The sequence below is a fragment of the Podarcis liolepis genome (genome assembly GCF_965112155.1).
Source record: "Podarcis liolepis genome assembly, chromosome: 2".
NCBI lineage: Eukaryota > Metazoa > Chordata > Lepidosauria > Squamata > Lacertidae > Podarcis > Podarcis liolepis.
The window spans coordinates 73,797,107-73,814,032 of record NC_139555.1 but is presented as its reverse complement, the minus strand read 5'-3'; the positions used below and the strand labels follow the sequence as shown (position 1 = coordinate 73,814,032).

Below are 16,926 nucleotides of genomic sequence, written 5' to 3'. Positions count from 1 at the left end.
TTTCCCCACAGGAATTGTGGATGAGGTTTTCAGAAGCAAGGGGGCTGTGGTTTCTGAAATAAAAGTGCAATCATCTGTTGTGGTCTGGAGGCCCCTTTAAAACAATTGTGTTCTACCTTTTTCTTGAAGAATCTGGAAAGTATATGACATTCTCAGGCTGGTACTAGCCAGACCCAGATCTTTAGAAATATTTGGTAGCTTAAGACCATTATTTGGATATTTTACTCTGGCCTTTATTCAGGAAACCAGGAGTCAGATTATAAAGTCGACTACTGTCCATTTGGACTGGAAACAACTCTCTCAAGATATTAGGTAGCAAGATCTGCCCATAGCTTTTAAATCAGAGATTGACAGTGCAGTCCAATGCATGTTTGCTCAGAAGAAAGCCCATCTGAGTTACACCCCCACCCACCCCCACACCCCGCCCTGGAAATACAATTGCAGCCTAAACCTAGCAACTTACATTTGCAAAGGGTGTGTGTTTTCTTGTTCTTTCATTCTGCGCCCAGAAGCTTCTGGGCTTCTATCTAAGAATTTTGTCTAATTTCAGATTTTGGCACTGCATGACTTGTGTAAAGTTCACATTCAGGATATTGAGTGCTAATTAGTTCTTTTGTTATGAATAATGGCACTTAAGCATGTTTTCTCTCCAGCAGGGGAGGCAGTGGGAGAGAGATGCATTTGCAAAGGTCCTTGAAGTTGTGATAAGGGTTGCCTGAGTGAAAGCGGATTAGACAGCATGCTGCTTTGAGGGAGATCAGTTGCCCAACACTAGCAGCTTCACAAACCTGCTCCTGGAGCTTCAGCTGTGAGAGCCTAATCAGGGTGAATTGGCTCCTTTTGTGCTGCAAGTATGCTTATTTCTGTATTGGGTTAGGCCATGGGTAGGCAAACTAAGGCCCGGGGGCTGCATCCAGCCCAAATCGCCTTCTAAATGTTATTTGTAGGGCATAGGAATTCATTATCCCCCTTCCCCCCAAAAAAATAGTCCAGCCCCCCACAAGGTCTGAGGGACAGTGGACAGGCCCCCTGCTGAAAAAGTTTGCTGACTGCTGGGTTAGGCATTCACAAGCTAGCAGTTTTGTGTGTGGGTGGGCGGGCAGAGTAAAATTACACCTTGCTCATAATCCCAAACAAGTCCAACATTTGCAGATGACAAGACTGACTTGCCACTGACATGATGCAGTCACTTAGCTAGAATCTGAGGGCAAGTAAGCAGTTGAAGCTTCTATGGTGGGCTCAGTCAAAGTTGGCCTGCTTGTTTTTGCAACCTCCGCTCTCCCAACTACAAACAAGATGCTCTTGTCACACAAGGCTTCAATAATAAAAAAGCACTTTATTTACATAAATTACAAAAGTCACAAACTTTCCCACAAAAAAGCTACTTTAAACTTTTCCATTTTTTTTAAACAGTATGTATCACAATAACACTTGCATCTTTAGATAAAATTCACATTCTCCTTACCCCATCCCACATCAAACATTTTGTTGTTGCAACAGCCCCGTCTTCCTCCCCTGCGTGCCTTCACCTTTCACAGTTTCCAATACTAAAGGGATCCCTAACCTCTTATGGGCCTGTTTGCAAACTGATAGAAACTGCTGGGTACAGTATACACCAGGGGTGGCCAACTCCCAAGAGACTGCGATCTACTCAGAGTTAAAAACTGGCAGTGATCTACCCCCTTTTTTTAGGGATTCAGGTCAAAGTTGTTGAGCTTTTTTGAGGCAGGAGGAAAACCCCGTTTTTTGGGTGGGGTGAAGAGCTAAAATTTTGAGCCTTTTGGGGCCAAGCCAAAGTTGTTGAGCTTCTTTGGGGGGAGCCAGTCAGTGATCTACCAGTAGATCACGATCTACCTGTTGGACGTGCCTGCTGTACACTGTAATCTCTTCACAGACTGCTTCTTACAAGCTTAATTTCAACAAAGGAAGGGGACCCTTTGTGTGCTGGGAAAAGCCTCATCATGTTGGTGATTCCTGTGGTAAAAATAAAACGATAACCTGAAAAGGTGAACCTTCTATCATTTTGTTCAAAATGTTTCCCTTTCATCTAATGTTTTCTTCCTGAGGTGGCAAAAAAGTAAACAGTATGCAACAAATAAGAGAAGAAGTTCCGAATGGTGGCTGTAATTCTTACAGGAAGAACAATGTGGGCAGTTAAAGAGCTTAGTCTATCTGGGAATTTGATTGCCACATGCTTGTACTCTCCTTTTGCTTGCTTTATAGATAGTCCTGAAACAAACAACCAGGTTCATATCCCCACTCAGCCATGGAGCTCTCTAGGCGATCCTGGACCAGCCAATGTTTTTACCTAACTTCTACCTCATAGGCTGATTGCGAGGATAAAAATGGGGAAGAAGGAAGCCCATGTGTACCTCCTGGCAATGCTTAGGAAAATGATGGGATAATAATACAAGAAAGAAGCAAGTGTAGCAGTCTGCCTGAAAACAGCTTGTGGTTCTCCAGCGATGCTTTCTGCATGACTCTTCCTTTCTTCTACTATTGTTCTTTGCCACGAAGTGCATTCTTACATATACATTAATAATACAGTTTGAAAATCTTACAATGCACAGACCACTGTTTTAAGACCTTTGAGAGTGGACCAGATCCGATTTTGGCATGTCTTCCCCCTTTATCCAAAGTGGCTTACAGCAATAGACGTCTGTGAATTTCAGATGTAAGATTCACTGCTTAAATAACAACGGTAGAAAGGGTTAGAAGAGAGGAATAGATAGAAGAACCCTACGGGCATATTCTGGAATCTCCAAGCAATGTAGGAACTTCTATACACAATTACAGCTGTTCTCTTTGTTAAAGCAGCAGACTGAATGGGATAGGAGCTGCGTGCTTTTACTTGTAATCCCGTTTAACTGGATGGCGCTGGTCTGCTAAGGGGTGTCAGCAGCCACAATTCTTCCTTCCACCTAGGGTTGGGCATTTATACTTTGGTACTTGAGACAAATGTTCCCTGATAAGGCCAGATTGCCTCTGCCAAGTACTAGTGTAGAGCAGTGTTTCACAATGTACTCCCCCAGATGTTGTTGGACTCCACCTCCTATCGCCCCCTGATCATTGGCCATTCTGGTTGGGCCTGATGGGTCCAGCAACATTTGGAAGGGTAGTTTCAAGTATTTGAGCAGGGCTTCCACATATTTTGGTGGGAAGGAGGCGTTTCTTTTTATAGGCCCCTACTGAGTCTCATAAACCGCAGTCTCATGTCCAAAAATGTAGGGAAAGATTTCCTTTGCATGCTAATCAGTAAGAGTATCCGCTCAGCATTTGCTGCAGGTCTCAGGTTCTAGGCAGGGACCTGAGAACCACTACCACTCCACATAGGCAATGCTGACCTAGATGAACCAATGGTCTGATTGAGTATAAGGCAACTTCCTATGTTCCTATTGGTTTAGAATAATAATTTCTAGGCCATCCATTTTCTGGTTCAGAATTTTGCACATAGATTCAGCCCCAGAAAGTTACTACAATGAGATGTCAAAAAGCAGACCTGATCAATTAAAGAGATATTCATGCAAAATCCCCCTTTTTTTAGGAGGGGATGAGGAAATATCTTCATCTTGCTGCAACAAACAGGGCTATGACATGTAGTGGCACCTTACAACATTTCACACCTGTTGTCAATATGGATGGCACAGGCGAGGCAGGTCCACGGTATAGTGTAGGTGCCTCAAATCATCACTTGCGGAAGAAATCTAGTATAGACATGCCATAGGTCTACTGCTTTATTTTTTTTTAAATAGTGGCACTGACACAACATTTTAAATGGTATTCTATTAATTATGTCTTGCCTATAAAAAAAACAAAACACATCTACTGCGACTCATTAGAATACATTGCCTGGTTCAAACATTTACATGAATACATAGGAAATACTGCAATTTGCAAATACCTCATAAACACCCAATTCCCTGTTTTCAGCGTCTTCACAAGTTCGAATAATGTAGTTGCCATTCTACTGATGGCTCCCAGCATGAGTTCACAATGGTAAAGTAATAGAGTGATTTTTAGCTCTGCCTTTGAGTCAGTTTCACAACTATGAACTAGGATTCCAAACAGTATATATTTTAAAAAAGAATACTATCATTTGAAATGTTGATCTTCCTGGGATTGTGAGGTAGCTCCACCTTCCCCCAAAGCTGTAGGGAGAATTGTTCATTCCAGAGGCAAGAGTGAGGCCTGCTGCCTGTATACAGGGGAAAAACATTGTCCTCCAAGCTTCTTGATTTGTGCCAGCTTTGGAAGCTGTATAGAATGATTCTGTATAGTTTTGTTATGAATGGAATTGCTTTAGAGAAGTAAAATTGTGCTTCTGACTTGTATTATTTTAGCTTCCCTTTATTGTGAACAACTAAGGCCTTGAAGTGTTCCCCTTATGCCATCCATTTCCTAAGCTATAAAATTTGTCCAGGGGAGGGGGAAGCAAAGATCTGCCATAGCAATTGCATTGTATCTCATCTTAAGAGAGAATTACATGGGTGATTTCATTTCCCTCAGCTGCTAGGAATTCAATCGGCTCAAAAAGAGAAACTTCAGCCCAAGTGATTGTCGAGCATCATAGATAAACAGAGGCGTATAACAAAGACTTCACATAGTTTGGTACTGCTTGATAGACAACTTTACCCATAAGTGAGATCTGGCAGGTGGGGAGAGGTGATGGTTTGGCAGAGCTCTGCTAGTGGCTAAGTGCATCATTTTGCAAAGCTGGAAGGCTTAGACCAGTACTGAGCTTTGGATATGAGACCTACTGGTCCTAAGCATACATATGGAGTGTGTTTTATGTTTCCAGGAAGAGGTTACATTCCGCAGTATATAGTAGGCGTTTCTGGATTTGTGTACGGAATAATATATAAAGGAATCAAAGTAATTAATGTTGCGTTGATGAGTTCAGTGCAGAGTTGGGAACCTTTTTGTAAATTACTATTTTCCATTTTAGTGGTCCTTCATTAAGACTCCTCATGTATGTCTCAATTGATGTCAATCTACAAACCAGGTTCACTGTGTGAATTGACATTAAAGAAATGGAGGGAGGGTTGCTGTTTGTTATATTCTGAAAAACTTGAGAAACTTAATAGCAAAATGGAAGTATTATTTGCCTTATTAGCTAACAAAAATGGATGGGACTCGGGACTCAATGTTCTAACATAGAGTAAACCCTGTGGTACTCAAAAAAGAAATGAAAGATGAGTGCCAAAGTTGCTGCCAGAAGTGGGGTCTCTGACCCTTTAAGGACCACCACCAGAACCTTAGGATTCAGTGCTACCATCTTGGTTTTCACTGAGAAGAAGCCCTGACTAGCTCAGAGATGGGAAGTTGTCTCCTTTCATGAACAAAAGAGGGCTGGTAAGGCCCATTGGCAGTGGTGCAGAGGATTCTTAAATCATGCCCCCCTTGTTCACCGTGCCCCCAGTTTTATCTTGACAGGCTTAGGGAGTCAGTCTTCCCAGGCCAAAGGTCCTTCAAAAGCTGGAGTCAGCCTTCAAGTGAATCTCCCCTCTCCCCATTTACTTTCCTTTTCTAGAGGTCACGCATGTAGCACTTTTTTATGCTAACTTTTTAGAGGAGACGAGAGTTTACACTGCGACTACAGAGTACATAGAAAAAAGAAGTCCATATTTGCAGGGGACAGTCAAATTTCCCCCTTTTCGCTGTTGGGATGTGCTTCTTGTAAGTAATCATCTGCAAAATGACTGTCTTGGTTTTTGACTCAAGGTCACATTTTTGCCAAACAACTTCCCCTGTGATAGTCTGCTGGGAAATATTCGCTTCAAATCAGCATCGTTTAGAATAAGTAGAAGATCTCTCTGTTGATGGCAATGAGGTTCAGAAAGGTTTCTGGAACAACACAAAATGGTCTGGTGCCCTGGTTATACTGTGAAATCTGTCTATATTGACTGTACAATTTACTGTACTATGACGGCTTATAACAGGTTACTGTTAAGCGTAGCTAATAACTGACAATGTTATTCAGCACCATATATACTTTGGCCTGAAGTGTGTTTTCCATTGAAATCTTCCAGTGCTATTTGTAAAGCAAGAGTCTAGGTAATTATGAGCCACTTTCAAGAGCTGTATGATTGGTATTGACAAAGGGAATTTTCCTTCCAGTCTATTCAAGAATACGAGCAATCTGTCCATCATACTCCTTATAACACTGAGCAGTTTGGTTACTCCAGTGGCCTAGGCTTGAAGGATAGAACTAAGCTGATAAGAAGAGCCTCCTAAATTAGGCCAATGGCCCATATAGCCCAGCATCCTGATCTCATAATAGTCAACCAGATGCCTATGGGAAGCCCACAAGCAGCACACGAATGCCACAGTACTCTGCCCTCCTGCAACTCTCATCAACAGGTATTCAGAGGCATTTCTCTTTGTAGGTCAAGAGCAGCCTTGTACCAGCTTGGTACCCTCCAAGTTTTGGACTTTCCTGGTCATTTGCCAGGTGCTTGTGAATGATGAACACTGGAGTCCAGAACATCTGGAAGGTACTCGGTTGGGAAAGGCTGGTCTTGACCAGGGCCCTAATCTCCAAGTGACCTAGGAAAAAATATGGAGAAACTTGACTCTTGGGACATGCTGGCAAAATGGTGTCTCTCCATTTAGACTCATCATATAAATAAATCACCATCCTACACTTCCCATGGCCTTATCATTTGCTGTTTTCTTCATGAATTCTCATTGCAAGGGAATCATGGGCAACTTACAACCGCCAGGAGCAGCTCCTCCACATGTGCTGTATCAGGAAGATTTTGGGCATCACATGGCACAACAGGCTCTCAAACAAAGATGTGCTCTTCCAAGCCCACATTCACAGCAGGTTTGCACTTCTGTCTTTCATGACATCTATGCCGGCTTAGCCATGTCCGCAGAATGGAAGGTGGCTCTAGGCACCAGGCCTGTTGGCAGACCAACTCTGCTTTACAAAAATGTCTGCAAATGTGACATAAAGGCTGGCAACATTAAATCCACCATGTGGGAATCCCTTGCAGATGACTGCAGTGCCTGGAGACACTTGGGATGTGTATCCATGGCAGTGATCAGAGGAGGAATGACTGCTGGGAGGAGAGCAGAGAAAAGAAATTCATGTTGCACCTGTAGCAGCAACAAAACATGTCTCTCCCATATCGTTTTCTACAGCCACAGCAGCCGCTGTAACCTTCTAACAGTTTGATTTCTCCCACAAAGGTGCACTCCTTTGTGCACTCCTCCATTGTCTCCTGAGACAGATGGATGCCAACCAAGGAATAATACTGGACTCATCAGGGATGTGTGTTTTCTTTGCCTCATCTTGTTTTGTTCTGCAGAGCGGCATATAAGATATAACTCACTATTCTGTTAAAAACCAGGTGTGTGGTTCTATTTTTCTTCTCAGATACTATCACAGGAGCATTTTGTCAATTCATTTCAGGAAGCTTCTCACAGAGATTATGCTTGCAAACAGCTGGTAGACACATTACAAATATATGTATGTTTGGAGTCATTGCAAGTATCAGTGTGTGCCACCAGGTTTTTAAAACGTGAGGAGATTCTATCCCATCTTTTCAATCCATAGCACCACGGATTCCTTGGTATTCTTCAGAGTTTTAATATTGATCCTCCCTCTTAACAGCAGAAGTATACATTGAGGAAAAGTTTGAGGGAATGCAGTTTGTTATAAACAACAACAACCAGCTTCAACGTTCCTTTTCAAGTGTAGACAAGATAAAGGAATATATGTGGATTCTTCATTGTCACCCTAGTAATCTGATAGGGAATCAGTCTTGTATCCATATCATGAGGGCAACATCATGGGCCTCTTCACAAATACATTCTCAACTGTGCCAAAGTTTCCTTGCATCTCTAAACTGGTGCTGGACTTTGGGGGTAAAGGATAATCTCTGTTCTCTTGCTTTTTCCTTGGAAAAACTTGTTCAACGAATAGGCATGGGGAACAGGGTTTCTCTCTCTCTCTCTCTTTTTAGGAAACAAGAGGCCCAGTGGGAAAGAAGAAGGCATGTGTTCATAGGGAGCGAGCACAGAGGCAACATACGGTAACTGACAGAGAACACAGAGGCATTCACAAGGATGATGTTGTGGAGTCCACCACTTCACGGCCATTGCACACTGTTGGCACAAATTGAGAAGATGACCCTGTGGGGCAGAGAACAGAAGGAGGTTTCAATGAACAGCAGTTTTTAACAATCCTGCACTTACCCAAACACTACCATCTGCAAACCACCACTCCATCGCACCTGGTGGTGCTGAGTTCCCATGCATCATAGCTGAGCTCAAATTCTAGCACATCAGCTCTAACACAATCATTCTGCATCAATACATTTCATTCATATAAACACTGAGTTGATTTGTTTAGAGCTTTTATTTATATACCATGCAATATGCACAGCTTTGTCTTCATCCTTACAAGATAGGTAAAGGACCCCTGGATGGTTAAGCCCAGTCAAAAGCGACTAAGGGGTGTGGCACTCATCTCACTTTTCAGGCCGAGGGAGCTGCGTTTGTCCGCAGACAGCTTTCTGGGTCATGTGACCAGCATAACTAAACAGTTTATGGTGCAACGGAACACCGTGATGTAAGCCAGAGTACACACACTGCCTGTGGGCTTCTCAGGGCACTGATTGGTCACTGTTGGAGAAAGGAAGCCATCCAATGGTCAGGGATAATGGGAGTTGCCCTCAGATAAGCGCTGCTTATATGAAAATCCTGATCACATGTTGTCTCTGTCCGAATGGACACAAGTAGCAAGGGAATGCAAGATGCTGTTTGTCACCACATTTTCTTCTAACATGCTGCCACTGAGAAGTAGCAGACCTAGCAATAACACACCCTTTTGTTAGGACTTGGACACAGCTAAGAAAAATTATTATTAGGAATGTTTTATTCTTCCCAGAGTAGAGGATTTGCCACACTCTATGGCCTGTTTTGGATTATCATTCTAGGCGTCTGGAAACCATTGCCTTAGGAAGCCAACAATGGGTGCCAGGATCAAGCCCTCTTCCCCTCCTCTCACATGCCAACCTTAGTGTGGAGGTTTTGGCTTGTTTTAAGCTGGAGTTCCTCATCACATCTGAACCAGGAAAACAAGCCAAAGCCAAACTGGTTTTCTGCTTTTGAAACCGAGTTGTAATGGCTGAACTGCAAGCCCCATGACATTTCTACCCAAGTGTACCTTTACAGGGGAACAGGGAATAAATGGTCTGTGTCATTAATATAAATGTGTTCTTGGTTTATCTATACTGTTTGTTTACTGCAAAGTATAACATGCACAATACTGATTAGCAAAACCAAGCTGTCTTTGTAGCCATGTACTTAACCATTAACACACACAATTTTATACCTGTGCCAAAATCAGTACCCTTAGATTTGTATGTATCACACCCTCAAATTATTTTGTTTGTCACGAGGTGTTTCCAGATTAGGGTGGGAGGAGCTTAATTTGAAAATGGATAGTTGGCAATAGATTTGTTCATTTGCTTATCAGATTTTCCCTGGAAAGGGTAGATCCAGATTAAATGGTGTGGGGGTGGGCATGTGGGCAATTCAACAAACTTGCATGCATAGGAGGAGCGCCAATCCTACAATAAAGACCCATCTCGAAGCACCCACCTTCATGGATGAATTACTGTGTTAGAATCTCATGGAAAATGGTGCATTTGCATAGGAACAGTGGATCAGTTACAGAACATGGTAGACTTGGAACAGACAAGGTGAAGTATTTCATCACAAAACACAACTGGGGGTGTTATTCATTTTTATTCTTATGCTATGTATTTTGTGTTTTTATGGTGTAAACTACCCTATGATATTTGGATGAAAGGCAGTATATAAATTTAATAAATAAAATAAATAAAAAATAGCTTATAAAATTCATCACCACTGTGTGGCGATGGGAAGTAGCTTAGATGTTGTAAATAAGGATTAAACAAATTCATGAATCCATCAATCACTATTAGGCCCCAATGAGCCATTCAGAATACAGAGAACAGTACCTAGGGGGAATCCTATGTTACTCACCATGCGAGTGGCTGGAGCTTGCAGCAGTCACACTAAAACGGTTGGTGGAAACACGATGGCTGGCGACATTCTTCTGGGGCTGGAAGAGGATGATATGTAACTTGGGAGTAAAGAGGCAACCAAGGACCACTGTGCCACTGAGGCTAACAGAGATACACATGGTGGTGGTCTGGACCTGTGCAGAGGCAAAGAAAGAAAGAAAAACAGTGTGCATCAATCTGTAAGGTAAAGAAAGAAAGTGTGGTGTTTACATGTGTCCCTACTTATGTACCCCCTGCATATAGGAACTACCCAAGTACACACTTCCAACCGGCAGAGAAATAGGAAGTACCATTTGATTCTAGACTAGAAGAAGCATGATCTTCACTCAATAAATCTTCCCAAATTGTATAAACCCAAATTGCAATGCACTCTGAGTTCTTCGTTCTCTCCTACCAACCACCATTCTCTTATTTTCCTAAGGGTATGTGCGTTTCTGAAGGTTTCTTTCAAGGTTTGGCTTCTTTGGCATATGGGCAAAAGTCATACATTACTAACCCAACCTATTCACAGTGCTGGTCGCTTAATTTTAAAAAAGGACATGGGGGAAATTAAAAGGGCAACCCAATCACATTCTTGAAAATAAAACAAATGAAAACAAATGAAAAAGTTGTTTCTGCCTAGGGCTGGACATGTCTTGGGTCCCTTGTCAGCAGTCCTGTACAGCACCTTCAAGATTAACTGATTTAAGCTGCTATCTTATAGGTGCCTACCAGGTGATGGAGCAATCCCCATGAAATTCAGTCGGGCTTACTTCTGAGTAGACATGTGTAGGAGTGTACAGTTATAAAACCACACTTGTCCATATAAGGTTCAAGGTAAAGGTACCCCTGACCATTAGGTCCAGTCATGGATGACTCTGGGGTTGCACGCTCATCTCGCTCTATAGGCCGAGGGAGCCGGTGTTTGTCCGCAGACAGTTTTTCCGGGTCATGTGGCCAGCATAACTAAGCTGCTTCTGGTGAACCAGGGCAGCACACAAAAATGCCGTTTACCTTCTCGCTGGAGTGGTACCTATTTATCTACTTGCACTTGTTGTGTTTTTGAACTGCTAGGTTGGCAGGAGCTGGGACTGAACAATGGGAGCTCACCCCGTTGCAGGGATTCAAACTGCCAACCTTCCGACCACAACGCCACCAGCATCTCCCATATAAGGTTATGTCACATTAAAGAAGTTAGTTTTCTGTCAGTGTAGCCTGAAGGAATAGGAGTGCAGCCCATGAAATCCTGAAACATATCCTTCAGGAATAGATCCCTACTCAGAATTAAGCCTCTTTGAATTAAGTGGAAGCCATGTATTAGTATATATCAGATGGTTTCAGCTATAGGTTTATGTCCCTGCATATATTTTAAGTTGTGTGCCTCACCTCTTGCTCTCATTTCTTATTGTTGTTCTCTGTCTGTATCTTATCACAAATATCTGGACAACCAGCTTTATCATTTCTTCCTGTAAATGTAGGATTCACATTCCACCCTTGGTTTGGCTCAATTTAGTTTTTATGTTTGTGTCATGAAGTTCTATTTTGTTATTTGGGTTACATGGATTTTTTTTATTTTTTTATTTAAATCAACTTTAAAATGTATTACCATATCTCCCTTGTTGTAATCTAGTTCTACATACACTAACTCATTGGCTTGCATAAGGTGCGGAAGAAGTTGAAATTCCCTGCCTTTGAATTGCTAAGAAACAAGCAAGATATCTTCCGATAAAATTAATATACTTCTGCAGTTTTTGCACTCAGTACATTCCCCATACTGATGGAAGACAACTCCCATGGCATATAAATGGATTTAATATAACAAATGAGAAATATGAATTGAAAGTTATTATCACAAAGACTCAGGAACTGTCAAGAGATTCCGACTGATTTCATGAACATATACATATATATTTCTTAAAGAAAACGAATCCTTCAACAGATTAAGGAATTACCAAGATGAGTGCATAGAAAGAGAAAGCAAGTCTCAATGACAAAAAGCTAATAATGTCAACTACCAGTTGGTTCCTTTCCTGAGACACATCAACACACTCTCTAAAGTCACAAGAGCATGTGATTTTCCAATCACAGGATGACATCTATTATTATTCCCTGATGCTTCCAGCAATAGCAACTGTCCTATAATTATTGTGGTTCCTTGGATAGTGGCCTTTCACAACTTAAGCTTGTGGAGGGCATCAGGTTGGGGGTGACTATTGGAGAGTTTTCATAATCATAAATGCAGTTATCATACTAACACAGCAATAGGTTGCTGATGTCATGTCAAGGGCCTGAATATATATATTTTTAGAAAAACACTTATTGAAAATTCCCTAGGGCTTCTAGCCTCGGATGATTTGCACAGCAGAGTGAGTAATTAAATCAACAGAATCCCTGCCTTGACCTCCAACTCCACTGAGGACTACTCAATGGCTGAGTTCGCATTAAGCATCTATAGCTATAGATAATCAGTATCTTATGCACCTGAGGAATTGTTCTATGTAACTCAACATTCTCATCTATAGTAGCTGATGCAGCTGGAAGAGGGGCCACAGCATCTGGTTTACATGCTGAAGGACTCAGGTTCAATCCCTGATGGCTCCAGGTAGGGCTAGGATTGTCCCATGTGAAATACCAGAGAGCTGCTGAGTGGAGTTCTGCTCACAGAATTCTGCTACAAGAGTTGGGGAAGGAGGGGGATTTTCACTGTCTACAGGGCTCCTTTGCCAAAGGATCAGATTTATGCATTTATTTGAGCAGCAGCTAGGAGAATTCTGGCATAATACCCTTGGGTAGAAAAATACAGACAGATTGTTTCAAACAAGTGCTCTAAGCTTGGAGCAAAGTTTAAAACGCCCTTTCTCACTTCACTTCCTCCCTAGTTGGAGGAAAGGGGACATATCCTAGCTGAATCTATGAATCTAACTCTGTGATCTTAACCCCTTCATGCACAAACTAGCACTCATGCATCGTTATGTTTGACTGCAATTTCCCACAGTGAGAACAGTGAAGACAAAGGAACAGTCTCCCTAACAAAACAAATGGATGTGCCAACGGTGAAAGCATCACACCCCATATTCTGTGTACCCCCTATTTCCCCCAGGAAAGTAGCTACGGGGTAAGTACGTTGTTTCTTTAAGATTTGCTGAGTATACATAATTGATAGAGTGACTGGGGCAACCCAGATAGATGGGCGGGGTAATAATAATAATAATAATAATAATAATAATAATAATAATAATAATTGTCTTAGCTGAGATTGGCTCAGTTATCTGGCAAAGGAGTAGAAGCATACTTTTTAGTGATAGCTCCCCAGAGCACAGCACATGTTAGCTTTACAAGTTAATAAATATTACTACTTTTCTAAAAAAATAGTTAATTCTGGTTTAGGAAAACAACACCGTACTAATTTAAATGCATATTTGCCATTCCCAACTTGTGCAAAGCAAATACTTCTTTGCATTTGACTATCTGGTAACTTAATACAAGATGTAAAGTAAGAAGCAGCCCTTAATCCCTCCACAAGTCCAGGGGTAGTTTTAATTGTACAGTTGCTATGAAACCACTCTTACAAGTTTCTATGAAAGTGGGCTTGACATGTCATTGATTTGACCCTCTAGCAAAACTCTGATGAAACATTTCCTCTTGCTTTGGAGCCTTCTGAGACCAGGTATTTGGCAGGCTTAGTGAAATTTTCATTCTAATTTCCTGCCTGTAGGAAGTCCTTTAGTCTGGCCCCACATGGGAAGATGAGAGAAATGCTGTTTTCCTCTGTCACCACCTCAAGCTCAGGAAGTGGAGACCCAGCAATGCAATATCAAGAGAGTGGGTCTCTTGCCACTAATAGGTCTTAGCAGTTTGCTGGACTAGTAGGGTTAAAACTTGACAACAAGCTTCCTGGGCTGCAAAAGTACAACATTCAAGCTCAGGCTCAAACCTTGCAAACAGTTGTTGCACACCTAATTTCTCCTGTGAGTTTATTTGTTGATTAATATGTGATGCATCCTTGGTTTCACTATTACATGACTGGATCCCCTCATCTAATTGTGACTTGAAGCTATTTTTATTAATCATAGCTTAGTCATTATTTATTGCAATTGTTAAGAGTGAATTTCTGTTTAATTATTATTTGCTGATGTCTTGAGAGTTAATTGCATTGTGTACTATTATATTATAATAGATTATTGAATATTACTTTATTTGATATAAGATGATTATTTTAAAGTTATGTTTTATTATGATGCTTTGTATTGGATCAGATTATTATAAGGTGTATGTTGTTGTTGTTGCTGCTGCTGCTGTAAACTGCCTTGTGCATAGAAATATAGAAAGGCGGAATACAAATTAAAAGTGGAATACAAAAGTCTCTTACCCCTCCACCCCAATTTGGCTTTTGACTTGCAATTATATGCACTGAATGACCCATGCCTTTCTCCCAGATGAGTCTACCTCACAGGGTTGTTGTGAGGATAAAATGGGGAGGATGAGAACCATGCATGCCATGTTGAGTTCCTTGGAGAAAAGATGGGACGAACATATTGTAAATAGTTTTTAAAAAAATTGCTGCCTTGTCATATTAAACACCTTTGTGCTTAGAAACTTCTCCTTGAGTTAGTCTAGTTTCAGAGTTTGGGATGGATATTGGAACAACATGCATATTGTGCAAAGTGTTGATGAAACTGGGGTCCTACATTATTTAGAGATGGTCAAATGTACAACACAACAGAGAGGGGTCCAAAGTGGGACAGCTAATGGCAGTCTTAGAGTACACATCTAAGCTTTTAGTGGGCCAGCCCTACCATTAGGCTGAGTGAGATGCAACCTCAGGCAGATTTGAGGTGTCATGAAAGCACAGAAGATGGTTATTTAATTTATTCTTGCATTCTTAGTGCCATGGATTGGGAGGAGGGACTTTTGCCTCAGGGGTGTTCTGCCTCGGGTACCACAGGAACTTCCCAGCCTTGGGCTTTCTTCACATTGACTTTGATGGGGTGGGGGCATTTGCTGCTTTGCCTCAGGCAGCAAAATGTCTTGCACCAGCCTTGAGCATGCTTGGGTGCTATGCTGGGTTCTAACAAGCAGTTGGGGAGAGATGTGCAGGGAGATGGAGGACAGCAGCAATGTTTTTTAAAAGCTTTTATAGTTTTGTACTAGTTTCTAAAGTGATTCTGGGAGCCGAGGGCACAGAGGACCCTGTCACTCAGCACTTCAGAAGGTAGCTGCATAGCAGGATTTTTCCATTAGCCTAATCAAATTACAAACTCAAGTTCCCACATTTCATGCAGGCAAGGTCCCTGCTTCCGGGTGGCTTCAATGGAGCTGTGCTATTCAGCACCCATTAATAGCACACAGGTACTCTTTACAGAAATCAGAAACCTCTAATAAGGTGCCTTTTGGGCCAAGTTTCTTACAGGCATCGTTCCAAAGTTTCTTACAGCATCATATTAACAAGCTCCCTGAAGACTCTGCAAGCTTCTCAGAAATGCCAAGTGCATTTAACCGAAGACCTGATGGAACAGGTGCCTGCTACCGGTACCAGATTTTAGTATCTATCCCTATACCAGTGACCCACCTCTACAGAAGATGGAACCCAGCCTAAATTGGGATGTTGTCATAGGATGGGTTAAACCAGAAGTGGGCAATAGGTACATTTCAAGCTAGTGATGGATCTGTGGGTTAGCTCAGTTCTGATACTGAAAGTGGAAACAAATTCATGGTCTGAGCCATGTGCTCAGAGCACCCTGTTCCTTAATGATCAGAATTAATTATCTTAATTCCACCACCATGCATCTCTGTTTTGCATTCAACTCCAGCTGGTGAACCTTGAAGTTGCAGGAAAAGAATAAAGTAGATCCCAGAAGCCTGCCTGCCTATCCCTGGGTTGAACTGCCAACATCTTTAAAGGAGCTTCATGATGGAGGTTTGTTTGAATGTTGGGCATATTAATCTAGTGTTCCCAATACCCACCAGCCAAGCAGACTAGCAAGACCCATGGCTTTGGCAATAGTCCAAAGGAGTGACTGTCACAACAAATTCCTGCACCTCTTTTTCAGATACCTCATCTTTTCCAGTGAAATTGCCCTAACATAAAACCAGTTGGGGGAAGCTGCAAGGAAGCGTTAACCGAACTCCCTGCCCAACAAGTAGATCAAACACCACAATCCCTATTTTATGAAGGATGATGTCCCTCAAGGCCACAACAGAGATTGCTTAGCTTCCATATCCAGATGATTAAAAAAAACACAGAACCATATTATAATTATTAAAGATTATTGCACTATTAACAATTAAAACTATTTTCTGCTTTGGAACTCACAGATACTGAAAACGAGCCTCTGTATGGTCTGCATAGCACACTGATGGCCACTGGGGGCTGCTGTTTCTCTAGCGAAACAAACACCAAAGACAGGGCAGCTGTAAGGCCCAGAGAGACTGATGCAGTAGGAATGGAGAGTTGGAAATATTGTACTCATTTTAAAAATTACCTTAAGGTCCAGAAAGTAATTATTTCCTCATCCCTAATTACCCCAGTTGCAGATAATCATTGATGTTCATTGCTAGCAACGCACATTCTTCTACGATTCTTGAAAAATGATGCAACTTGCTGTTTTTGACACAATCTGTTGAGTTTTCTTTAAGCAACAGCACATTTGTGGGGGTGGAATGGGCCTCACAGCTGAATTGCTGTGTCTTCATTACGACAGTAGCATGCTTACAAACATTCAATTCTTTTCAACACAAGTCACCTCTAAGTGCATTGGCCAAATCTCTGGCAATTCTCCAACGTGTGTCCAGATTGCAATTGCCTCCAATCTTTTCTGATCAAGTTTTTTTCAGAGATATGGTGAGCTGGGATCAGGAGATGAAATGGAATACTCAGAAATTCAAC

The 16,926-nt window shown here is 41.8% G+C and overlaps 1 protein-coding gene across 1 annotated transcript in view; it reads right to left on the bottom strand.

Moving 5' to 3' along the window:
• Positions 1–1,316: 1,316 nt before the first annotated feature.
• Positions 1,317–16,926, bottom strand: part of GRM2 (glutamate metabotropic receptor 2) — an 89,512-nt gene continuing 73,902 nt past the window's right edge. Inside the window, exons 5-6 of the mRNA XM_083488689.1 lie at positions 10,021–10,195; positions 1,317–8,139 (exon numbers count right to left, since the gene is read on the bottom strand). Coding sequence (XP_083344815.1) covers positions 8,066–8,139; positions 10,021–10,195 — 249 coding nt within the window. The 3' untranslated portion in view covers positions 1,317–8,065. The remainder of the gene's footprint in view (positions 8,140–10,020; positions 10,196–16,926) is intronic.